Source organism: Erinaceus europaeus, chromosome 2 (assembly GCF_950295315.1).
Source record: "Erinaceus europaeus chromosome 2, mEriEur2.1, whole genome shotgun sequence".
NCBI lineage: Eukaryota > Metazoa > Chordata > Mammalia > Eulipotyphla > Erinaceidae > Erinaceus > Erinaceus europaeus.
In genome coordinates this window covers 115,948,297-115,968,963 of record NC_080163.1, presented here as the reverse complement: position 1 = coordinate 115,968,963, position 20,667 = coordinate 115,948,297, and the positions used below count along the sequence as shown (strand labels likewise).

General features: G+C 37.8%; 1 protein-coding gene across 1 annotated transcript in view; it reads right to left on the bottom strand.

Moving 5' to 3' along the window:
• Positions 1-20,667, bottom strand: part of CSMD1 (CUB and Sushi multiple domains 1) — a 1,841,590-nt gene that overhangs the window by 163,424 nt on the left and 1,657,499 nt on the right. Inside the window, exons 33-37 of the mRNA XM_060184943.1 lie at positions 19,295-19,390; positions 9,696-9,899; positions 8,327-8,451; positions 7,366-7,462; positions 6,025-6,129 (exon numbers count right to left, since the gene is read on the bottom strand). Coding sequence (XP_060040926.1) covers positions 6,025-6,129; positions 7,366-7,462; positions 8,327-8,451; positions 9,696-9,899; positions 19,295-19,390 — 627 coding nt within the window. The remainder of the gene's footprint in view (positions 1-6,024; positions 6,130-7,365; positions 7,463-8,326; positions 8,452-9,695; positions 9,900-19,294; positions 19,391-20,667) is intronic.

Here is a 20,667-nt window from a genome sequence, read left to right as displayed (position 1 = left end):
CCAATAAATAAAGATAATTAAAAACTTTTAAAAATATATTAAAAGGCATTCTAAAATGTATGTAGAATCTCAAGGGACTCTGAGAAGTAAGAGCAATCTTGAAAAAATCCAAGTCACTTAAATGCAGCATTATGTATTTTTTTTTCCCAGTAAAAGTCCAGTCTAAACCAAGACATATAATATAGTATATATGAAGATTCTTTCCTGTCATTGAGGTCCACATTCATTATTAATTCTCATTCGTGTCTCAGTCCTTTGAATGAACTTCTGAGATTGACTAGCGACTCTACACCCCTCAGAATTAGCAAAGTCTCACTGATACAAATTTAATGAACCCATGCACCAGGGGAGCCTACAGAAAATGAAAAGCAGTTGATTAACATGCAAAAATCAAACATTTCTTAAATAATAATAGCATTGTGAGTGATACACAGTTTTATTCAGCAAAGACTATCAAGAACAAGGTGTGTTCACATACTCGTCCTTGATCACTTTAAAATATTTTTCTCCCTAATCAGACACCATCATCTAATAATTATATCATGTGAAAAACAGAGTGAGTACAACTGAGTTTTATAGATAAAACCAAGAGAAGAGATTCTGGGGAGAAGGTTAATAGAGTCCATGATCCATCAATATAATTGGACTTAGAGGGAAAAATAAACTAACAATATAAAAGAGAAATGTACTACAGTTGAAAAATATGTAATAAAGACTAATAAAAAATAGCAGTCAGGGGTCAGGCGGTGGCACAGTGGGTTAAAGCCATGTGGCACAAACCGCAGGGACCTGCGTAAGGATCCCAGTTCGAGCACCCGGCTCCCCACCTGCAGGGGAGTCGCTTCACAGGTGGTGAAGCAGGTCTGCAGGTGTCTGTCTTTCTCTCCCCCTCTGTCTTCACCTCCTCTCTCCATTTCTCTCTGTCCTGTCCAACAATGAACAACATCAACAATGGCAATAATAATAACCACAACGAGGCTACAACAACAAGGGCAACAAAAAAGGAAAAAAAAATGGCCTCCAGGAGTGGTGGATTCATGGTGCAGGCACCGAGCCCAGCAATAACCCTGGAGGGAAAAAAAAAATAGCAGTCAACAACTTGGATATTGGGGCTCAATGGTGGCACACCTGGTAAAGTGCATACATTACCATGCACATCTACCAGGTTTCCATATAAACTGGAAAAGCCTGGTTGCTAGATTTTGTCTATTGTAGAAATCTATTTTATTTTAATTTTATTATTATTCATTTTCCCTTTTGTTGCCCTTGCTGTTTTTTATTGTTGTTGTAGTTATTATTGTTGTTGATATAGTCATTGTTGGATAGGACAGAAAGAAATGGAGAGAAGAGAGGAAGAGAGAGAAGGTGAGAGAAAGGTACCTGCTTCACTGCCTGTGAAGTGACTCCCCTGCATGTGGGGAGCCTGGGCTGGAACCAGAACCCTTACACTGATCCTTGTGCTTCACATCACATATGCTTAACCTGCTGCGCTACCGCTCGACCCCCTGTAGAAATCTATTTTAAAGAGCAGTTTACTGTATAAAGCAACCCTCATTGTAATAGTCAGTCTTTGAGTAATTTGCTTATATCACATACTACATTGTATAGGTGAGTCTAGATTGTGAGAGCCCAGGAAAATAAAAGTTTTAGTGTCAGAGTAGATTTCTGAGTTTAAGTATTAAAGTATTATAGGAAAAACTATCTGCTATTAAGCGGGCACTATATGGAAACATACATAAGTTTAATAGAGATCACATTCTCATGGATTTCCACATACAGAAGATTATTATTATGTTGACATATAGGGATTATTTGAAAATTATGGTAATGCACTTGCACACACACACTCACGTACGATCACTGGGGCTTCATCATTTCAGGCCAACATTTTTTTGTTTTTCCTTTTATTATCAGATAGAAAGACTGAAAGAAAGATACCACTGGACCATGGCCAGGCTTAAACTGGAGTCAACCCTAAAGAAAAAGCAAACGTACTATCCAAGTATACTGTCTTGTCAGCCTTGGTATAATTTCTGTGTTTCTGAGACCTTCTTACTTGATTAGCATTTATGATGCCAGTCTATCAAATTCATCCCATGGATGTTAAAACTTGAAAGAATTCTCTATTCTCTAGCAGAACTTGCAATTCTTTCATGACTAACTAGGGAATAAAGACTCTAGAAATTGAATAAGTAATGAGCTGTCTCTATGACTTTGCCAACCAGCCCATAATCATTGATGAGACCCTCAGCACCAGCAGATTTAATGAAGACTCATGGGAGAGGACTTTAGTCACACCATGGACTGAAGTTAATGGTAAAGTTTTCAATGTCCAATTTCAAAACAGTTTTGGAGAGGGGGATGAAAGGACTATTTCTTACTGCTCAGACCTTTGGATTCTTCCATCTTCCATTCCTCAAAGCTGTCTACTCTTCTATAATCAATCAATGAGAATGAAAATGAACTAAAAAGTACCCTTCTCAGAGTGCTTTTAACACTGTTCTCCTTGGAATCCCATTCAGCATCGGAGATAAGTAATTAGTAATAAAGCGCCCTTACAGGAGGGCGGGCAGTGACACACTGGGTTAAACACACATAGCAGGAGGTGCAAGGACCTACTCAAGGATCCCAATTTGAGCCCACAGGTCCACACCTGCAGGTGGGTTGCTTCACAAGCTGTGATGCAGGTCTGAACTTGTCTATCTTTCTCCTTCCTTCTCTGTTATCCCTCCCCTCTCAATGTCTCTCTGTCCTATCAAAAAAAAAAAAAAAAATCAAAAATGGCCAAAGGACCTAGAACATTCCTAGCTATGCTTACAGAATGTGAGCTATGATCATAGGATGCAGAGGTTACGCAGGCTCCTGCACTGAATACAGGCCCCAGATTAAATTGATAGGGTTTACAGTTAATGGTATTTATATACTTTTCCCATATTTGGGAGCTACTCTCTTCCCTGATTCAGCTTTCAAGTCCTGTTTCCAACCCTGACACCATCTCCCCAGGTAACACTTTTGGCTCACCTGCACGTTAACTGTTAGGCTCAGGCAAAAATTAGTAAAGTCATGGGTTTCTTGCAATATACCTAAAATAGACTTACTATCTTCCCCAAAATGGAAACCTCAAATCTCATCTGCTAGATTCTGGCCTTTAGTTTACAGATTATTAAACAATTTTTTCTTCTTTATATCTTAATACTTTTTCAGACACCAAGTTGCAGATGCTACCATGACACCAACCTGACTCCTTGGCAGACAACGTCACCAATGTACCCTGCAACCCCATCTCTGGAAACCTGCCCCACTACTGAACAGGCTGGGAGTATGGATTGACCTGCCAACGCCCATGTTCAGCAGAGAAGCAATTACAGAGGCCAGACCTTCTACCTTCTGCACCCTGTAATGATCCTGGGGCCATACTCCCAGAGAAATAAAGAATAGGAAAGCTTCCAGTGAAGGGGATGGGATATGGAACTCTGGTGGAGGGAGATGAGTGGAATTTTACCACTCTTACCCTATGGCTTTGCTGATATTTTCTAATTTTTATATTATAAATAAATTTTTAAAAATTGGCCACAGGAGCAGTGGATTAATAGTGCAGGCACTGAGACCCAGCACTAACCCTGGAGGCAAATAAATAAATAAATTTAAAACAATAATGATACCATAGCCACCAATCAAGTTGAAATTAAATACTGAAACTCAAACAAAACAAAACAAACAAACAAAAAATCCACTAAAATTAAAATGAAAGCAAGGAGTTTTGAAGATCCAAGTATGTCTTTATAGCTCATTTTCTCACTCTATAATGACAAATATCATACAAGCATAAGAGCAGAGGAAACCAAACCCAAAATATTTAGTGATTTTATAAAAATTTAATTTGAATATATCTAGTTTTCTTGCTCTCTCTTGCATATATGCAAACAATTGAATACACATTTCAGAAATTTGAATATGTTTGGGATGGTCTTATGTGAATGAACCAGGTGGGTAAGTTTGTTCAAGCCCAGTCCTTGGCACTTTCCTAACTCCCTCAGATCTTTCTTTTAATAATGACTATGCCTCAAAAACTGGGTTGTTTTGAGGACAAATGAGCAAACAGCTGTGGCAAGCTTAGAGGGGACCTGGCAAAGTGAATGCTAGCTGTTTTCATTATTATTTCATGGGTATAAATTTAGTGGGAAATCTGAATCTTGAGATTTGTAGTTGGGAACTTACATTTTAGGACAGAGGCAAAGCTATGTCAACAGATTAAAAGTACCAGATAACTTACTTTTGGTAACTTATCTCAACTGTCCTCAGGCTGTTCACTTTAATAAGGTTAATTCTATAAATAGTTAAACTATGATCTATTCACAAAGGAATAGACATAAATACAACTGTCTGTAAGTACACAGAAGTTAAGAAAGGAGGGAATCTCAGATTAAAAAATTAATAAGAGATGAAAATTTTATGTATATTAAGTAATTGAACAAGATAGATTCTTCAACAAGGGACATTCCCTTGAGAAGTAAGTGAACTTTCTTTTAATGAGTTAATATTGGCTGGGAGTGGAATATAGATAATTATGTTGCTAGGATAGAAGTCAGTGTGAGTATATGGATGATCAGGACAATAAAAATTCCAGACATTTTTTGCAGGTACTTCCTTTTATTAAAAAAATATTTTATTATATTATATATTACATTATATATTATATAATTATATATTTTATATAATATTTAATATATTATTTAATATATTTATATTTATTTATTTTATATATTTATATTTAATATTTAATATATCATTAATATAATATTTAATATATTTAATTTAATATATTTAATTATATTATATAATTATATATTATATATTTTATTATATATATTTATATATATATATAAAATGATGCCAAAAGCCTCCAAGATAAGTTTTAGAGAAATAGAGAATTTATCAATTCCAATGCTTCTAAAAATATTAGCAAATTTATTAATGCAATCATAAATAATGCTTAGCATTTCCTGTCTACAGATGTACACAAAATGCATCAGAGCAACTTTTTTTTCCCCAGACATATCCCACATAAATAATAGGCATGGTATCATTTCACACTGTCACTAAAGTAGTCTTATTCAAATAAATCAGAATTAACTTGCATTCAAATGCCTGTGATAAGTAGGGAAACTTAGCTAGAATTCAAAATAACCCCGTGGTTTGTATGTGCTGCAGAATATTTATCATCAGCTGGAAATCTGGACTTTCAAAAACACGCATGCATTTACATCCCAGCAAACTGTTTATCTCATTTCAAAGGATCACTTATTAGAGCTTATCCATGTATTTGCTTATTTGCAACTGCTTATTACAGCAGATGAATATCAACATTAAGCATTTTTAGTACTTGAAAATAGGTCCTAAAATAAACTTTGCTCCCATTGGAAATTCTTAGCTTGCTTTTACAAGGTTTACCTGCATAATCAAACACCAAGGAAGATTTGTGAATCTGACCTTTGTCATCCCATTTATCAGACTATTAACTTGGTCTCATCCATTTTTAAAAGGTTAGCAACTCCTTTGCAAAACTTTCTTCCAATTAAAATGACAAATACAAGACACAGACACTGGAGCACTGCTCTGGGCGCGTCCTCATTCTAACAGACTAGAAATAGAAAGGCTTATGACCATAATCAACTTGGAAATGATGATTCTCTACATTTGGGAAGCTAATCTGCATATCTGCTATCACTCACAAGAAAATGAATACTATTACAAATGTTTTCTCTGCTTTTCAACACAAACAACTGAAAATGACAGTCGTTGCTTGATCTACTTCTTCCAGATGCTAACTCCTACATCTCCCTATTAATGTGTTTCTCATTATACATATTTATTAGAGATATTTCACAGAACCCCATTTCATGCAACTTTTAAACATCATTTCTTAACAAGGATATTTCATTGTATAATGGTAGGGTTTGTTTCTTTTTTAGGAAAGTCACTTGACATAACAAAGGAAGTTGGAGCACACAGACTTGGCCTTACTTTTGTACTCCAGGTGGAAACCAGCTGCAGCCACACTGATATCTGACTGGAAATGCAGGTAGAGTTGATTAGAAGTGCTGTTCAGCAAAGCTGGAACAGTGGTTCCTATAAAAAGTAATGTAGGTTGATGTCAGCATTAGAAATTTATTCATTCTTTTTAAGGTGAGATACAGGAGCATACATGTCTAAGTCAACAATTGTTTATTATTATAAACAATCACATATGTATCATGAAATATTACAAGTATCAAGTATTGTAATACAGAACAGTGCTTCGAAACTTTCATATTACCTATTATTCTCAAGGCCTAAGTGAAATAGCTTTATTGTTCCTTCCATATATACATATGGCATCTCAGACATATAAAAAGTCAAGATAGTGGTATAATCTCTACTCAAATTGTTAACACCTGGTGTAATAATCAATTCGCTACTCTTTCTCCCTGACCTCTAGAAGGCATATTCAAAACTGAGGGTCTGTGTGAGTGAACGCAGATGTGTGTTACCAATGGTAGGCTCCAGGACCGCATATAAGGTTATAAGAATTATTATGGTGATGATAATGAAGACTACTAAGACAGTGACAACAGCTGGAAGGAAAACCATGTACTTGGAGCAGCTGACATCAAACTGACCTCCCAACCTTCTGAAAGGAAAAAGACTGAGGACAGGAAGTGGTTAATTATACCAACCTAATGGAAACTTTGGAAACAAAAGTGGGGCACCTTCTCAGTTGGTGATATACATAAATGTGCTTGAGAAGTGATATGTCCTGGAGATAGGAATGGGGATAACTATGGGCAGGGAGATGGAGATATAGATGGAAGTGTCTATACCTGCTATGCTGGGGAAATTCCTCATGCTAAAGCTGAACAGAGAGGGTCATCAAAGTGAGAAATTCTTGCAGGAGAAATGACTTACTCAGACAAAATAAACATTAATAGAGATGGGTATGGTACTTAGGGAAAACAGGAAAGAGAGAAATGGTGAGGAAGGTGGTTTTCTATTGTAAAGAACTATAATTTTTATCCAGATTTCTCATACTTAGAACTTTTGTTCTGGATAACTGAGAACTATTAGGTGATCCTGGACCTGCCCACCTCATATCACTACCACCAGGCCTCTGACAGCCTGACATCTGTCCCTTACTATGCCCCTGATGCTCAAGAGAGCACAGCTCCTTTCCCTTAACTCTGGAGACCCACCACACCAAAGACTCTTTGGACAAAGAAGAGTTTTGCAAGAAAATGTTGATTTAAGATATTTTGTTGCTCTTTTTGCTAATGTAATGGTTATGATTCCCAAGGACAAGAGTGATGGTGTCACTCTCATCATTCTCACCTGAAAAACTCCCCAGTCTGGGTGCAGTCATATCTCCACCATCATAAATCTCCAGAGAGTCCCAGTTCTGTTCTGTGGCAAAACTGATGACCTGAATCTACCAAGTAAGAATATGAAGTTAGTATTTGGTATCAAATTAAATAAATGATCCTACTTCTTTCAGGTTTTCCATGGACTCATTCTTTCTAATATATTTGAGAAAGGCAAGACCAAAGAAAAGACATCATGGATTTCTACAAATTTACTCTACTTTTTTTTTTTGCCTCCAGGGTTATCGCTGGGCTCACTGCCTGCACTATGAATCCACTGCTTCCTGGAGGCTATTTTTTCTTTTGTTGCCCTTTTTGTTTATCATTGTTATTATTATTGTCATTGGATAAGACAGAGAGAAATCGAAAGAGAAAGGGAAAACAGAGAGGGGGAGAGAAAGATAGACACCTGCAGACCTGCTTCACCGCTTGTGAAGTGACCCCCTTGCAGGTGGGGAGTGAGGGGTTCAAACTGGGATCCTTATGCTGGTCCTTTAACTTTGTGCCATGTGTGCTAACCTGCTGAGCTACTGCCCAGCCCCCCTCTACAAAGTTTTGATAGATGTTATGTTAAAAACTGAGAAACATAAAAGACACTATAAAAATGTAAGAGGAACATGACTTATACACTGAAAATCTGCGCCATGTGTGCTAACCTGCTGAGCTACTGCCCAGCCCCCCTCTACAAAGTTTTGATAGATGTTATGTTAAAAACTGAGAAACATAAAAGACACTATAAAAATGTAAGAGGAACATGACTTATACACTGAAAATCTGTTTAATAAAGAAAAGGAGAAAGAAGGTAAAAAGTGAAAGAAGAGGAGGAGGGAATGGAGAAAAGCAGAAGGGGGGAAAGATGTAGAGAGAGCAAGAGAGGAGGAGAAAGACCAAAGGACCCAATTGTTTATGTTTTTCCTTTGAGCCGGACTCACCTGAATTCCTGATCCCTCTGTAACTATGATTTTCCAGATACAGTTTAAGTTGTTGCCATAGGGTTCAGGGTAGCCAGGGGATAGAATTGTTCCTCTCCGCTGAGTGAAATTGCCACTGCAGGGGACTGAAGGACAAAGCCAAATTCAATAAAAGCAAAGTTTCATGGAGAATGCATGATGGAGTTAGTGTTTCTGTGGTGTAGTCAGATATGAAGGGAATTTTCACAGAGACTATGACACTTAAAGTGACATTTTTAGCCAAGAAAAAAAATTTTATCTCTTTTAGGTTAGCACCACCACTGGTGGTTGTTTACTATACAGCTAGGTTAGAGATATTAAATCTGAAAATCAATCTTTTCAAGTTCTCCAGGAAGGAGAATGTCAGTACCTGACAAGAGTACCTCTGATTTATCTATCACCATTTAAAGAGCCCTGCAGATTATTCTTTTCCACATGTAGTCATGTAGCACCAAATTATATTAATGTCACCAAAGTACAAGTGAACTGGAGAGTTGTTTGCAAAGGCAATAGTGTCCCAGCATATGAGAGCATTAATGAAATTAGTGCATTAATGAAAATAGGTTCATTCCCAAATGGTTCTAAAGAAATATGAGCCTTAAAGTTAACATCCTGAAATTTTTACAGATATATTTTACAATATTTTTTACAGCTTTTGTACTAAAATATTCTGTTTTTATTACAAACATCGAAACTTCAGAACGCAGTTTGTAGAAATGTTGGAGAAACCAGTATCATTTATGGACATTTGAGAAATAGTGAAGTAAATCAACATTAAGAAGGCCATTGATGGGGGGCCTGGTGGTGGTGTAACTGGTTTAGTACACATGTTACAATGCATAATATTTGGGTTCAAGCCCCCAGTTCCCAACTACACCTGCAGTGGGAAAGCTTTGCAAGACATAAAGCAGTGCTGTAGCATATACTGTCTTCTCCTTCTCTCTTTATTTCTCTGTTTCTTTCAGATAAATAAATATTAAATGGCCATTGATATCCACGTGGCTTTAACTTTTTATATTCAGACCTTCAATTGAATATATTTATTAAAAGAACATTACTTGTGCAATATAGTGAGTCAACACTGTAGTTGTCCCCCCCCTCAATGAGCCTCTGTTGTGTGTCTATTCTTCTGAATAAGTAGTGTGCTGAATAAACAGGGAGGATGAAACAGGTGCCTTGCTTCTGAGTCTGATGTGGTGTTTCATGAGACATGAGAATTTTTAGGATAGCATATATAGTTATGACTCAAATACTTATGGTGAAATGATGCTCTTTAAGTAGGTGCTGAGTATGACTGTTGTGTGTAAATAAGGTACAGGACCAGAATGATCTTGAACCCACTTCAGCTTACCCACACAACTAGGGACTGTGTCGTTCCACTGTGCCAAGGCGTGGGGCACAGCCTGACAGCGAATGGCTGTGGAGCCATGTAGCAGGTATCCTGGGCTGCATTCGAAGCGCACAATTGAGCCAGCTGAGAACTCAGAGCCGATTCTTCTGCCATACCGGGGCTCTGGCACAGAGCTGCACTGTGTGTCGCTGGTGCGAGGGACAGCTGCAGACAGAACACACAACACTGCCTATGTCTCCATCCCAAGGTCAGGCAGAGCCATGAGATTGATTTCAGCTGAGTCTGGGTAGATAGTGACAGAAATGTGCCTTTGACCATCTCTCATCTGAGCTTGGGAAGCTCTTTCACAACCCCTTTGACCACATTTATTTTAGATCAGAAAATCATTGTGTAAGGATTAATGCCTTCTGAGAAGCTGTGTGTCTTTTAGGCAACCACTGTCAATGGGAGCTAGTTACCCAGATTGTTGTGCCAGCCATGATGAGAAAGATGTTGTAGAACATGGACCACAAGTTTAGTGGGGAAAAAAATCACCATAGGAAGGATAGTTCATTACTGAACTATTGTGAAGGAATAGCAAAATTAAAAAAAAAGCAGGACTGCCATGTGATCCACCCCACTTCTGGATGTTATCCACAATAATCATGATCTTCAAAAGCTAACTCACATTCAAGGCAGCATTATGTACAACAGCCATATTGTGGGGGGGAAGTAAGGTGTCCACCAGTAGAGATGTGGATAAAGATGTAGTCCAAGCTTACAGTTCCATGTTATAATTAATTATATGCTTGAAATTAAAAGAAAAAAATAAACTCAGCTACAAATAACTAAGCTTAGTAAAGATTCTAGCAGGTGAGGAATCAAAAGACAGTTCTGGCATTTATCTCTATGGAAGCTGCTTAGCTCAGAGTAAAGTCATTCTGCATGAAGCACATGTCCTCTCTGAGACTGGCATGGCTTTTTGATCACAGTCAGTATCAGGAGCACTATATATACCAGTAAAACGACACAGAGTTTATCTCCTAGCTGGCTGAGTAATCACCTCTGCTTTGGGGTGCTGCATGTTGGTGTTGGCTATAGAGCACACACACAACCATGGACAAGGACCCAGGTTCAAGCCACTGGTCCCCACCTGCAGCAAGAGAAGCACATGAGTAGTGGAACAGTGCTGCAGGTGTCTCTCTCACTCACTCTCTACCTCCTTCTTACATCTTAATTTCTGTCTCTATCAAAAAAGGAAAGTGGCTGCTGGGAGTGATGGATTTGTCCTGCAAATACTGAGCCCCAGTGATAACCTTCGTAGAAAAAATAAAAAATAAAATAAAGAGGTCTAATAACAAAACAGTCACAGGCCTAATGCACAGAAAAACCGAATTTCCTTAGTATATTCCAAAACACCAAGTACTAGTCAGTCTCAAGGAACCAGACCCTCTTCTAACTCTCCCTGGAAATAAGTTCCAGTTCCCTGCCGGGTAGGGTCATCATGCTGGAATAGATTGTGAACCCATCTGTCTGACTCCAGGCGCCTTTCTTGTCATCTCTGCAAGGTAGACATTGTAATGGAGCTTAGCTCAAAGTAAGAAGTGAGATGTACTTTGGACTTTCGGGAAATTGTGAGGATGTGGTTGAGCTTGGCAGGGCTTGACTTGAGGGGACATCCATCCTCTCATCTTATCAGACTTATTATCTACATAATCATTGTTTTGTCTGAAAGACCCCCACCCATTCCATTCCTTTGATCTATCTTCTTTCTACCCTCAAGACCCTCCTTGCCTCCAGGGTATTATTAATCCCACCAGTAAAATCCTCGAAATAGTTGCTAAGGATACCTTCCCAGCCCCCTTTTGCCTTTCTCCGCCCCTTTTCTAGAGATTTACATTTCAGATTTGCCACTTCCGGGTCTGCCATTTAAAAGCTTGGGCTCTCTGATCAATAAAGATTTTGCATCACCTCGCAGCTTGGTTTATGAGTCATCTCCCTCGTGTCGCTGAGTGAATAGCAGCCCAGGCTGGCTCTGGTCGAGTTCTCTAGAACCCAGAGAGCACGCCTGGGAAGAGGCACCCCCACGCTAGCCCAGCAGGACTTATATCAGAATTCACTAGTCTTTGAGATCTACTTATCCAAAGGCTTTTGGGATAATCATGAACTCTGGTCCCCATGCATGGAAAAAATGAATCACTACTGTTTCAGCTAGCAAGAAAAAAAGTCTCACCCCAAACCAATGTCTTAAGGAATAGATCCCCTCCACCAGGAGTGCACTGTGGAATATGCAGGGGACTGTTTCACCTCTGCAGGCACTGTCAGTTTGCATTTACTCTGCCACACCACCCCCATCTCAGTCCTTGAAACTCTTCACTCAAAAATACAGCCCCCAGGGGAGGATATGCTCAAATACCCATTTTCATTAAAATGAATCCTTCTCTCATTTACCAACACTGACATCAGTTTTTGAACTGAGCCTGAACCATGGCAGAACATTCTTTGGGTAACTGCTAGTAAGCAAGCCACTCTAGGAGAATAGAAGTCAGAGATCATTTTGATTAAACCCCATTTCAATTTAGTGTGGAAATGTTTTCTATCAGAAGGAAAATGCTGATAAAATTGTATGCTGCCTAATAGCTATAGCTGAAGAAATCAAGGATACATCACAATTGCTCTATTCTACATCTAAAAAGAAGACTGCAGCCTGACTATAATATTCTTCGGAAATAAAATATCACTCAAAATTGCATTTGTCATACTTGTATGTCTTAATATTTTGTTACAGTTGTACACTAGCATGAGATGGAAAAATAAATAAATAAATGATATACTATAGAGATTTCCACAATCCATTTCTAAGGATCTCATCCAAAAAGAAACATTGCCAATGATATTTATTTTCTAGTTGTACTGTATCACTTGAAAAGTAGCAGCTGCTGTCTATGTGAAGGCTCTGCTTTTTTTTTTTTTTCTGGATTCAAATATGGGGCCCCCACTTGACTATTTCTAGGATATTACTGTCATTTCCAAGTTCTCAGAGATGAGAAGAAACACATAATAAGTGATATCTAAACACTACACCATTAAAACTTTCTTCCTTGTTGTTATTGATAGAAAGTCAGTGGGAGGAGGGGTAGAGAGTCAGAAAGAAAAGGAGAGACACTGTACTGCTTCATCACTTGTAGAGTTTAAGGGCTTGAACCTGGGTCCTCATGCATAGAAAATACATACTATACTGAGGCAGTAATCTCCTAGCCTTCAATAATTCTGTTTTCACAAATGTTTTGCACTCTGTGAAATGAGATTGATATTAGCCAGTGGAAAAGTACAAGGGATGAGGATATATAAACACATCTTCATCCATCACTAGAAATATTTATGTTCTGTATGATTTAGTAACTTTGGTCCGATTAAATTACTTTAAAAGGACTTCAAGAGAAGTTGAACTAAACAACGAAATATACCAGTGAAATTGATTAGCTGAGGGAACGACCAGGTATATATGACAACTGAAAACTGTAATCTATTGATGAGACACTCTCAGTGATCAAATTTAGTGAAGACAAAGCCAGTTAATTGGATGAGATGAATGTGTAGATGTTTCTCAAGGACCCTACCATAAACCAATATGTATGTTGGAGTTGTTGGAGTAGATCCTTTGGGGTCTAATAACACAATTTATGATATTATAATCAACTTTTGCACAACTGAGCTGAATACAAGACATTCATCTCATTCAATTAACTGGCTTTGTCTTCATAAACTGTGTGTTTAAACCCCAAAGGATCTCTAAATGAATTATAACTATTTCAAATGATAGAATTGAGGGTGTATATTATCCTGGAAGAGGCAAACTTGCTAAAAAATTTTAAGTCTCCCGCATGAGTTCTGAGGACTGTGTGATTTTTGTTGTTGTTGTTGTTGTATGATCATTTTCCATTGATCTAAGAGTGCACTGGCTATTAGTGCAGATCTGTCACTTAGTTTCTTTTGCCTATTCTACTGCCATGCCTAGGACATGCTTAGGTGATGAGAGGGATGAAACTCTAATGGTGTCATTTTGGGAGCAGGCAAAGACACCTTAGAGTTTGAAGTGGAGGGGAGACTTGGCAGAACCCCAGACATAACCACGGTTTGGCTGTGGCAAGGAGGGTCCACATCCCTCCATTTCGGCACTCCCTTTGATACCCACTTAGTGAGAGGACTGCTGGGGAAACCCCCATAGACACAACTGGGAAGGTCTACCTTACCAGGAAGCCGGGATCCCTACCACCTCTGAAACTGGTCATATCTAATTGTCTTCAACCTCTCTTTGACAAGGTAATTATTCCAGGGTGCAGATCCTGGGTCCTGCTACCCCCAAATCATAATGTGGTATGCCTGGGTTCAGGTCCAGGCCCAGGAATCTTCATCTTAACATATATCTGAGTAGTACTTTGAGAACTTGCCTAGGAAGCTTCTAGAATTTTCTTGCTCACACCATGAGACAAATAAGAGAGAACCAAGCTAAGCCACCCGCTCTCAGCAAGTAACTCTATGTCTCCATTTACTTTCTTCTCTGCAGAATAAAGAGGATAGTGCTTCCCCACTATAAACTAGGCAATATGGAGAGGGAACATAGCACTAGAAAAGGCCGTCTTTGTATGTCTGAGTCATATATTCATGTTTCAAACCCTGACACTCATATAGACATTTTCCACTGAAGCTTCTAACAACTCTTTATAACAAAACTATCTGCTAATAAGGGCTAAGCATTCTGTATCTACAAAGTTCCTGTAAGAAATTTAAGCTTTAGTAACTCAGGAAAGGGCATGTACTGTACAAAAGTATGATTTTGTACATTTTATACAGTAGAGTTCAAATATTTTCCCATCTTCTATTTAACGCCTATTTTTCAGAAGGCAGTGTTCCGTTTAACTCTCATGTATACTGAAACTTACCTGGACATTCTTGATTGATTGATAAATTACATTTTAGATTTTCCTTCCTTCCTTCCTTCCTTCCTTCCTTCCTTCCTTCCTTCCTTCCTTCCTCCTTCTCTCTTTCTCTCTTTTTCTTTATTTCTCCCTTTCTTTCTTTCCTTCTTTATTTCTTTCTCTCCTTTGCTATAGTCAGTTTCATTGCTCCAGGATAATTTCTTTACCTCCAGAGAATTCAGTTTGTTTGTTTTTTGATAGATTAGAGAAAAACTGAGAGGGAGAGGAAGAGGAGGAGGGAGAGGGAGAGAGGGAGACAGGGGGAGGGAGAGAGGGGGAGGGAGAGAGGGAAAGGGAGAATGATAGACACCTGCAGACCTGCTTCACCACTGGTAAAGTGTCCCCTCTGTAGGTGAGGAGCTGAGGGTTGAAACCTACTAATTAAAAATAATAATGTGTATGCTCAACAGGGTGTACAAATGCCCAGCACCCAGAATTCAGTTTTAATAAAAATACATGATAGCCTTATATAAACTCACTGTGGGGCCGGGTGGTGGTGCCCCTCATTGAACACACATGTTACAATAAACTCACTGTACAAAGAACACAGAAAAAGGAGGGGTACCACATTATGCCGCTATTGAAATCCTACTTGGGACTGTAACCAGAGATACCAGCCTGAGAAGTCAACCTCACATCTCTTCAAATCTGGTGAGACCTTTCCAAACACATGGGACTACCTATATTCAAGTTAGATGGCATGCCATTTAACTAAGTAACAGATACCGGATTAGGCTAGGGTTTAGGATACTGGATACAGGTGTACGTATCATAAACAGGGAGCAATCATAGAACTCAAAGTCAAAGTGCTCAATAATGGTTGAAGTGCCTAAAGAAGGCATCATAAATTCTATAATGGATTGGATTTAGACCAAATTAGCAGGACAGACTAGCAGAAAGGCTCAAAGAAGACAGATCCCCAAAACCTAACTCTGGTTGGGCTCAACAGATGATACTCAATGCCTAAATAACTGAGAGAAAATCTAAGATAATCAGATAAAGTCAAGACTACAAAAGTTGGATAAGGGCAAGAGACTGGCCCACTTAATAATGGCCTGTTTGGTCAATATCTGGGGCCCTAGTTAGGGAATCCTTGGATTCCCATACACATATGATGGGCCTTGACCTCTAAATGGTCCCTCTCTCCACTACCACTGGCCACTTCCATAAGGAACAGCATCTTGTGGGCCCTCTCAGGACCTTGGCTCTTCCATGAAGCAATGCTGGTAGGGATAGCCCCAGTCTTTAAAGGGAGGTTGGGGGAATTCTACCCTACTACTCAAAAAAGACTGGTCCTGAAATGAGTGCAGACTGCAATGTTCCTCAGATGTGACCATGAGCTGTAAGCTCAGACCAATAGGGATTACGGAGTTACACAGGCTCTAGCACTATGTATATGTATATGTATATGTATATGTATATGTATATGTATATGTATATGTATATGTATATGTATATGTATATGTATATGTATATGTATATGTATATGTATATGTATATGTATATGTATATGTATATGTATATGTATATGTATATGTATATGTATATGTATATGTATGCATGCATTTATATGAGGCCCCTGGAGCAGGTGGATGGAGGTAAATAGTTTATTTTAGCCACAGAATTTTTTTTATATATAAGAATGGGAGCTACTCTCTGCCCTAATCCAACTTTCTAGCCCTTTCCTGTACTCTGACACCATTCTCTCAGATAATATTTTCATTCAACCTCAGGCTAGCTACCAAACTCAAGCAAAACTATTATAGTGTATGCCTCCAGGGACATGCCTAAAATGGTTCTCCTAGCTTTTTCCTACCCTAAAATCCCTAAGCTCATCTGCTCTGATCCTACTTTTTGCTTCCTGTTCATTACACTTTTTGGTTCCTGTTCATTAACCATCTTGTCTCAACTTAGGTCATGACACCTTCCAGATACCAAGCTACAGATGCTACCATGACTCCACCCCAACTTCTCTGGGCAGATGACCTCACCAATGTGTCCCTGGACCCTCATATATCTCCAGTGCTCTGGTACACTATGGAAAGATAGAAACAGGCCAGGGGTATGGATCTACCTGTCAACGCCCATGCTCAGCGGAGAAGCAACTACAGAAGCCAGAACTCCTACCTTCTGCTCCCCCAAAACAACCTTGATCCATACTCCCAGAGGGGGAGAAGTAATAGGATGAAGATAAGAGGACTCTACATTCCAGCTCCATGAGAAAGAGAGAGAGAAGGAAAAGGACAGGGACTTATGAAGGTAGCTACGATAGTATGAGTGGCTTAGAGGGACATAAGGAGATAGTTATGCCATGAGTGGCTCAGAGGGGAAGAGAGGATTGAATCAGAAAAAGAAGGGGCAAATATGTATAAATGTGGACAGATAGTTGTAGAGAAGATGGTTGGTCCATGTCTAAAACTTTAGGGGAACTGTGGTGGATTGCTGTGGTGGGAATGGTGTGGATTCAAACCCCTGTCGACATGTAATTCTGTAATATAAAAATATAAAAAATAGAATAAAATTTTAAAAAGAAAAAGAAAAAGGAGGGATACCAGAAGCTTATAAAATACTGAGGCATTTAAATTCCTAAGTACAGGAAATGTAGTCCTTTCATAATACATTATTCTTTTCTCTCTTTTGAAGTTTATAGATTGTCACGATAGTATGTTACTTTAAATGAGAAAACATTTAAAATCAGGACTTCAGAGGAAAACATTTTAAACTAGCATAGACATTGAGTCTTTTGCCTCAGTTAACTTATGTAATGATCTAATCAAATATATCATTTTTATCAAAGCTCAAAGGAAGCTTTTTAAAAATGCATCAACTTTAGTAACTTGAATGTTTCCCAGGACAAAAATTACCTGAACAGAACAGTTCAATTTCTTTATGTACTCACCAAATTGCTTTGGTTTATAAGCCAGCCTTCACAAAGTAATAATTTATTAGAAGAAAATTAGGAGTATGAGGTGAGTTCTTATTTATAAGTGCTGGACTAATTATCATATTTTCACAAAAGGTGTAATTTAGAACAATATAGCTAATTTTAATTTGATGGCATTATTATTCAAGCAGTAGCTATTTAAACTGGATGAGAGGAATGTTACTCTTGTCTGTCAATCATCCTCTCTGTGCTTTTTAAATCCTCTTGTTGTGAACACTGATAAATTTTTCAGCATAATGCTTCAAAGATCTGAATTTTGCTTATAAGATTACTAGAAATAGTTTATAAATGATATGACAAGGTGTTCTGTGCTATAATTTTCTGGGGGGGAGCCATAGTGTAGTAAACATGTTTTCTGGAGTAGTCTTTCTTCTTTTAAATAAATAAATATATATATGTGTATATATAATTTATTTCTTATTTTTTACTGGAGCAGTGCTCAGCTCTGGAAATGGTATTGCTGGGATTTGGACCCAGGAGTTCAAAGCCTAAGGCATTAAGATTATTTGCATTAATCATTATGTTGTCTCCCCAGCTTTATAGAACTTTTTAATAAAGGAAAATAAATCATTCTATAATAAGTAATTTTGTTCTACTTTTGATGATAATATTTGTTCTACTTTTGATGATAGTATTTGACAACAGCCAGAAATCTCTGTAGCCTGAAGTAGAATCAAGACCTATATAAACTAAATATTGTTTCTTGTTTTTGAAATACAGTAGATCTGTAGAGATATTTCAGTTCTCAATCTCTATAATCACTACAAATTAGATCCTAAATCTTGCCTTATCCTTCTGAAATTCTAAATACAGCTTATTTGGTGCTTTGTTCAAGTTCATGTAATAAATATGCAATTTTGAGGTATTTCCAACATCTTAGGTAAACCCAGTGCTTTGAAACACAATACAAAGTGTCAAAGTGCCAAAAGTAAACACAGATCACCAAGTAAAGTTGCATAATAGTTATGCAAAAGACTTTCGTGCCTGAAGTACCAGGTTCAATCCCCAGGACCACCATGAATTAGAGATAATTAGTTCTCTGGTGTCTCAATCTCTCATTAAAATTAATTATTTATAAAAAGTAAGTAAATTATATTTCAGTTACCTTTCACAATGTGATGTGGAATTTAGAGTATAGTTCAAATACACTTTATGATAACGGTTACTAAAATATAAACTGTTAGGAAAATGTTTTAATTAAATTAAACAACACATTTAAATTCATTTTGCAAAATGTGATGTGCAAATACAGATAACTTGATTACTATTTGTGCTCTGAGAATACCACTTAAATTGCTAATTGTTACTGTCTTTTCAAAAAACTGTATTCTCTTTATTTATTGGATAGAGATAGGCAGAAATCAAGAGGAAAAGGGGTTATAGGGAGAATGACAGAGAGACACCTGCAGACCTGCTTTACTACTCTCAAAGCTTTCACCCTGTAGGTGGAAACCAGGGCCATGAACCTGGGTCCTTGCCTATTATGTAACATGTGTACTCAACCAGGAGCACCACAACCTGGCCCCAAGTGTTACTATCTTTGCAGCAGAAATATACTGTGATGCCAAAAATATTATTTATGTAATAATTTTACTATAACATACTCCAATTTCTTAACTATGAGAAAATACAGCCTAGATGTCCCCAGTACATCTGCTGGTGTGTGCTGTGTGCCAAAAGTAAATACAGGCAATTACCTTGGTAAACAAAATGGAAGCCCCTAGCAGAGGCACCACTCTTTGCACTGAATCTGAGCAGGATTTGATTTGAAGTTGCCAAAGGTAATGTTTCACCTATAGGAAGAAAAAGAAAAAAAAAAAAAAAAGAGAAGGAAAAATGTAATACATGAAGCCCCAAAAATACAGTGTTATGATGCACATATATTTACTAACTTAAAATAGTTACTGACTTAATTTTATACTTTTGAGTTTATTATTACTATTATTTTATTTATAAAATGGAAACATTGACAAGACCATAGGATAAGAGGGGTACATTTCCACACACCGGCCACCCCCAGAGCTCCATATCCAATCCCTTCCTTTGATAGCTTCCCTATTTTTTTTTATCCCTCTGGGAGTATGGACCCAGGATCACTGTGTGGTGCAGAAGGTAGAAGGTACACTTTTGATTTTTAAACTTCAAACCAATGTTCTTAGGGATCTAGAATGCCAACAAATTGCTGAAACAAAGATTTCAAACCTTGATTTTGTTCACATATTTTGTAAAAATGCTACTTTACTCATTGTTTAATAATGTGGGAAGACAGTTATAGATTATAAATGCATTAGCCATATTACTACTACTATTACTACTACTCCTACTACTACACTATTACTATACTACTACTACACTACTACTACTACTACTACTACACTACTACTACTACTACTACTACTACTACTATACTACTACTACTACACTACTACTACTACTACTACTACACTACTACTACTACTACACTACTACTACACTACTACTACTATACTACATTACTACTACTATACTACTACTACTATACTACTACTACACTACTACTACACTACTACTAAACTACTACTACTACTACTACACTACTACTACTATACTACTACGACTACACTACTACTACTATACTACTACTACACTACTACTACTATACTACTACTACTACTACACTACTACTACACTACTACTACTACTACACTACTACTACTACTACTATTACATTACTACTACTACTACACTACTACTACTACTACTACTACACTACTACTACTACTACACTACTACTACTACTACTACTACTATACTACTACTACTACTACACTACTACTACTACTACTACTACTACTACTACTACCACTACTACTACCAGGGTTATCATGGGGCTCTGCGTCTGCACAATGAATCCACCACTCCCAGCCATTTTTTTTTATTGAGATACAAAGTGAGAGGAAACCCTTACAAACCTGTTCCACTGCTTACAATATCTTTCCCCTGCAGCTGTGGAGCAGGGGCTTAACTCCAGGCCCTCATATATGGTCATGTGTGCATTTAACTGGGTGTGGTACCACCACCTGACCCTCTA